Below are 5,239 nucleotides of genomic sequence, written 5' to 3' on the forward strand. Positions count from 1 at the left end.
AGTAGAGCACGTGCTGCTGCTTGGAGACTTCAAGGTATATCTGCTAGCGTCCGTAGACCTCGGAGTCCCCCTCTATTCTTATTATGTTGTTTTTCTTTATTCTCTTAGACTCTGATGTATAGAGATATTTGGTACTTCCTTAGAGCTTGTGACTTATAACTACCGGGTTATGGGAGCTGTTCTTACTCTGAGTTGTAGATTTACTTGTATATACCGAGCGGCAGTTTTTAGTTATATATATCTGTTGATGTTGAGATTATAGTCGTTATTTCAGTTCTTTCTACAAAATTGTTAAACTTACCTAGTCTTAGAGACTAGGTGCCTTCACGACATCCTACGAAGGAAAACTTGGGTCATGACATTCATGATCAATGAGAGAAAGTTAATGTTGTAGTTCTCTCATGGATAATGAATGCAGTAAGGCCAGGTTTACTTAGTATTATAGTATATGCCTCTAATGCTCACAAGGTTTTGGGGAACTTAAAGGAGAGATTCGACAAGGTAAATGGATCTAGGGTTCTGTATCTACATAGAGAGATCCATACCCTCACTCAATGTACCATGTATATTGCTGACTACTTCTCCAAATTGAGAGGTCTCTGGGATGAATTTGATGCGTTAATGCCTAGTCCTGGTTGTACATGTCCTGAGTCTAAAAAATATGCCCAACACTTTGAGTATCACAGGCTACTTCAGTTTCTGATGGGATTGAATCAGTCCTACTCATAGTCAAGGATCTGGATCATGATGATGTCTCCAATTTCTAGCATTAACAAAGCCTACTCTCTATTGATTGATCAAGAGAGTAAATGGAGTCTGGCTAATTTCATTCAGACTACTCAAACTACTGAAGGCATAGAAGGAGTTGTATTATATAGTAATAAGAACCTAGCAAATGTAAGTGGAAACTTCAAGTATAGAAAAAATAAGGTTCGGTGTGAATACTGTCATTACAAGGGGCATACAAAGGAGAATTGCTACAAACTTCATGGCTATCCATCAGACTTCAAAGGAAGAAAAAAGGGACAGAGTTCTGGAGTGTATGCAAATAGTGTGAGTAGTCCAATGTTTCCAAATGCTGCAGAAGCAGGCACTCAACAAGTCTTTTATGGAACTCAACCGGGGATGCAGCAAGTTCAGCATATCTACATTCCTCAGTTTACACAAACTACTCCCAATAATACTCTTGTTATTCCTTTCTTCACCAAAGAGCAGTACCAATAAATTATTCAGATGTTCTCAAAAGGGAATGAAGAGGGTCCAGAATTATCTACCAAGTTAGCTGCTGCAGGTCTAATCATATGACTTCACAACTTGATGCTCTTACCTTTTGTCAAGAAATCCCCAATTCAGAGAGATGCACTGTTCAATTACCTATTGTGAATGTAGTATCTGTATAACATAAAGGAACCTCCTTAGTACTTAGAAATAACAATATCTCTAATGTGTTATACATTCCAGACTTTAGATACAACTTGCTCTTAGTGTCTCAACTCACCATAGAACTTCAATGTATGGTAGCATTCTTTCCTGACTTCTGCATTTTCCAAGATCTCTACAGTGGTGAGGTGAAGTGGATTGGTAAGGAGGAGCATGGTTTATATATACGTCGAGGATCATCACAGCATTCCATAGCAACACCAGAAAATAAGTGTGCTCACACAACCAACTTACTTGATTCTGAAGTAGTATGGCATAGGAGATTAGGACATACTCCTATTGATGTAATAAGGAAGTTAGATACTCTTAGTACCTTAAAGACAGGAAATCATCACTGTCATGTATGCCCAGTTGCTAAACATTCTAGATTGTCTTTTCCTCTAAGTATATCAGTGTCTTAATATGCATTTGACTTAGTTCATTATGATATCTGGGGGCCATATATAGTTCCTCTCATAGTGGTAATAGGTATTTTGTCACAGTATAGTTGATGACTATACCAGGTAAACTTGGATTTTTCTGCTCAACTTCAAGTAAGAAGTTATAGTTGTACTTAGAGACTTTCTAACTCAAATAAAGAACATGTTTTCAGCTTCCATAAAAGTCCTAAGGACTGATAATGGTAGTGAGTTTTTCAGTGAAGAGTATAAACAGTTGCTTTCCAGTCTTGGTATTTTTCATCAAAGTACATGTGTCTACACCCCTCAACAAAATGGAATTGTTGAGAGGAAATACATAACTAACTTAGACATGGCCAGGTCTATCAAGTTTGAGGCTACTGTTCCTCTAAGGTTTTGGGGTGAATGTGTCACCGCTGCACTCTACCTCATCAACAGGCTGCCATCTAGAACACTTGGGTACAAATCATCATTTGAGTTGCTTTACTTGCATCCTCCTTCAGTGCAACACTTAAAGGTCTTTGGTTATCTATGTTATGCAGTATGTCTCAGAATAGTTGACAAGTTTTCTCCAAGAGCCATCCCTGCTATCTTCCTGGGCTATTCTTCATCTCAAAAGAGTTATGTTCTGTATGACATGAATTCTAAGTCTATATTTGTTAACAGAAATGTTATTTTTCAGGAAGACATCTTTCCTTTCAAGCATATGTTATCTCCTGGTAGCACTATCTTTCCTGTATTGGATATGCTCTCACCAATTAGTGAAGATCCCAAATTATCATCCACAGATTCTTCTCCTAGTGTTGATGTTCCTCCATATGAGGCTTGCGTTACATCTGAGGGGGAGCCTTCTCTTTCTCATATTGCTGATTCACACCACACACCAGACTATTCTACAAGTCCTACAAATCCTCCAGGTGGCCTCCTAGATAAGGTAGCACCTGTTGATACTCATGCTGAGGCTCACCTTAAATTTTACAGAAGATATTGATGCTGAAGAACCAATTGTAGCAGTTAACTCACTTAGTGTTTTACCTGCTAAGGTTAGAAAACCTCCACGCCTAGTAAGCCTCCCCTATGGATGAAAGATTATGTGGTGCAGTCAAAAGCTACTAGGTGCTCTTATCCTATCTCGACTTATGTAATTTATTCTGACATTACTCCCTCATACAGTCAAGTCTTGTCTGCTTATTCAGCATGTTCTGAGCCTCAGTCCTTTAATGAGGCAACACACCAATCCTTATTGGGTAGAAGCTATAAAGCTGGAGATTGAAGCCTTAGAGGAAAACAAAATCTTGAGCATAGTTAATATTCCCCCGGGAAAAACACCAATAGGGTGCAAGTGGATCTTCAAAATCAAGCACAAGGCCTCAGGAAAGGTTGAAAGATACAAGGCTAGACTTATAGCTAAAGGCTACAATCAAAAGAAAATATTGGACTAAAGTGAAACTTTCTCCCCTATAGCCAAAATGGTAACAGTTAGGTCAATTGTAGCTCTTACTACCTCTCAGCACTGGATGATTTACCAAATGGATGTTCATAATGCATTCCTTAATGGTGAATTGGTTGAAGAGGTGTACATGCATATTCCACAGGGGTTTGCTAAGCAGAGGGGAGACTAAGAAGGTCTGCAAACACTACAAGTCCTTATATAGTCTTAAACAGGTACCAAGGCAGTAGAATATAAAGTTAACAGAGGTACTTTTGCAGATAGGGTTTAAACAGAGTCACTATCATTATTCATTGTTCATTAGAGAAACCAGTAGTGACACGGTTATCATCCTCGTGTATGTGGATGACCTATTGATCACAGGGAACGATGATAAGTTACTTTGTGACACCAGAATAGAGTTGCATAAGAAGTTCAAGATGAAGGACTTAAGGGAAGTGAAATTCTTTCTGGGGATTGAATTTGTTAGATCAAAGAAATGAGTCCTTATATGTCAAAGAAAGTATGCACTAAAGTTGATATTTGAATCGGTCTTGGGTGGAGCAAAGCCTTCTGGTACACTATTAGAGTTGAATAAAAAACTCACATCTATAGAGTATGACAAATGCATTCAGAACTGCAAACAAGAAGGTGATCAAGAACTCAAGAATCCTAGTTGCTATCAAAGACTTGTGGGAAGGTGTTGTATCTCACTATGACAAGACCTGATATTGCCTTTGCAGTTCAGGTCTTAAGTAAGCATATGCACTATCCCAAGGTGTCACACATGGAAGTTTCTCTTAGAGTAGTGAGATATATCAAAGAAGCACCAGGCTTGGGGTTACTTATGCCTGCAGAAAGTACAGACAAGGTGGTTGCCTACTGTGATTCTGATTGGGGATCATGTATGGAGTCAAGGAGATCTGGGTACTTGGTCATGTTTGGAAATGCACTGGTGTCTTGGAAGTCAAAGAAGTAAATGGTTGTGTCCAGAAGTTCAGCTGAGGCTGAGTTCAGAAGTATGGCTTCATGTGCAACAGAAGTCACTTGGATGGTAGGGTTGTTCAAGGAACTTGGGGTTAGAATTCAGCAGCCTATAAGTCTGATATGTGATAGCAAGGCTGCTATACAAATAGCTGCTAATCCTATCTTCCATGAAAGGACCAAACATATTGACATTGATTGTCATTTTGTTAGGGAGAAAATATGTCCTGGATTGCTGAAGACAGAGTATGTACATACAAAAGATCAACTAGCAGATTTACTGACAAAGAGCTTGGAGAAGTTTCAACATGATCATTTATTGAACCAGCTAGGAGTGAAGAATGTATATCAACCATCAGCTTGAGGGGGAGTGTTAACTGGAGTTAATAAAGCAAGCTGATAAGTTAACTATAGCTAGAAATGTAACTGTAGATTGTAGTTAGAAGTAAGTTAGTTAGTACAATGTTAGAAGGTAATTATACTGTAGCTGCATAAATACACAGTACACTCATGTACAGATACGCAGTTGTATCATTTTCTCAATAGTTGCAACTGGAATTATCAATGGATGGACATCTGTGTAACGGTGGAAGGGTTGAAACCTATTCCAAGACATACCCTAGTTTATTGGGGCAAACCAAAGAAGGGATGGATCAAAATTAACATTGATGGTAGTTACTTGTTAGATAATGGAAAGGCTAGAATAGGTGGGATTATTAGAAATTAGGATGGGGAACTCATTATGACATTTTCATGTTCTGTTAAATGCCATAGTAACAATATGTGTGAAGCTCTGACTGCCAAGTTTGGTGTACAATGGTGTGTTCGACATGGCTACGCTGGTATGATTTTAGAGCTAGACTCACAACTTGTAACTAACATGCTTATTGATAGGTCCACCAACAATTACAAAATGAGTGGGGTGGTTGTTGATATAATGCAGGATTTGGATCAGAGTAATGTCTTAATTACACACCGCTTCAGAGAG

At 38.6% G+C, this 5,239-nt stretch overlaps 1 protein-coding gene across 1 annotated transcript; it reads left to right on the forward strand.

The window, feature by feature from the left end:
* The first annotated feature begins 408 nt into the window (after nt 1-408).
* Nucleotides 409-729, forward strand: LOC138874420 (uncharacterized). The gene has a single exon (XM_070152797.1). It carries the CDS (start codon nt 409-411, stop codon nt 727-729), a length of 321 nt encoding a protein of 106 aa, XP_070008898.1.
* Nucleotides 730-5,239: the final 4,510 nt, after the last annotated feature.

Source organism: Nicotiana sylvestris, chromosome 1, assembly GCF_000393655.2.
Source record: "Nicotiana sylvestris chromosome 1, ASM39365v2, whole genome shotgun sequence".
Lineage (NCBI taxonomy): Eukaryota > Viridiplantae > Streptophyta > Magnoliopsida > Solanales > Solanaceae > Nicotiana > Nicotiana sylvestris.

Bases quoted from the DNA above. Each gene is read 5' to 3' on its own strand.
- LOC138874420 (XM_070152797.1), top strand. From the start codon at position 409: ATGAATGCAGTAAGGCCAGGTTTACTTAGTATTATAGTATATGCCTCT.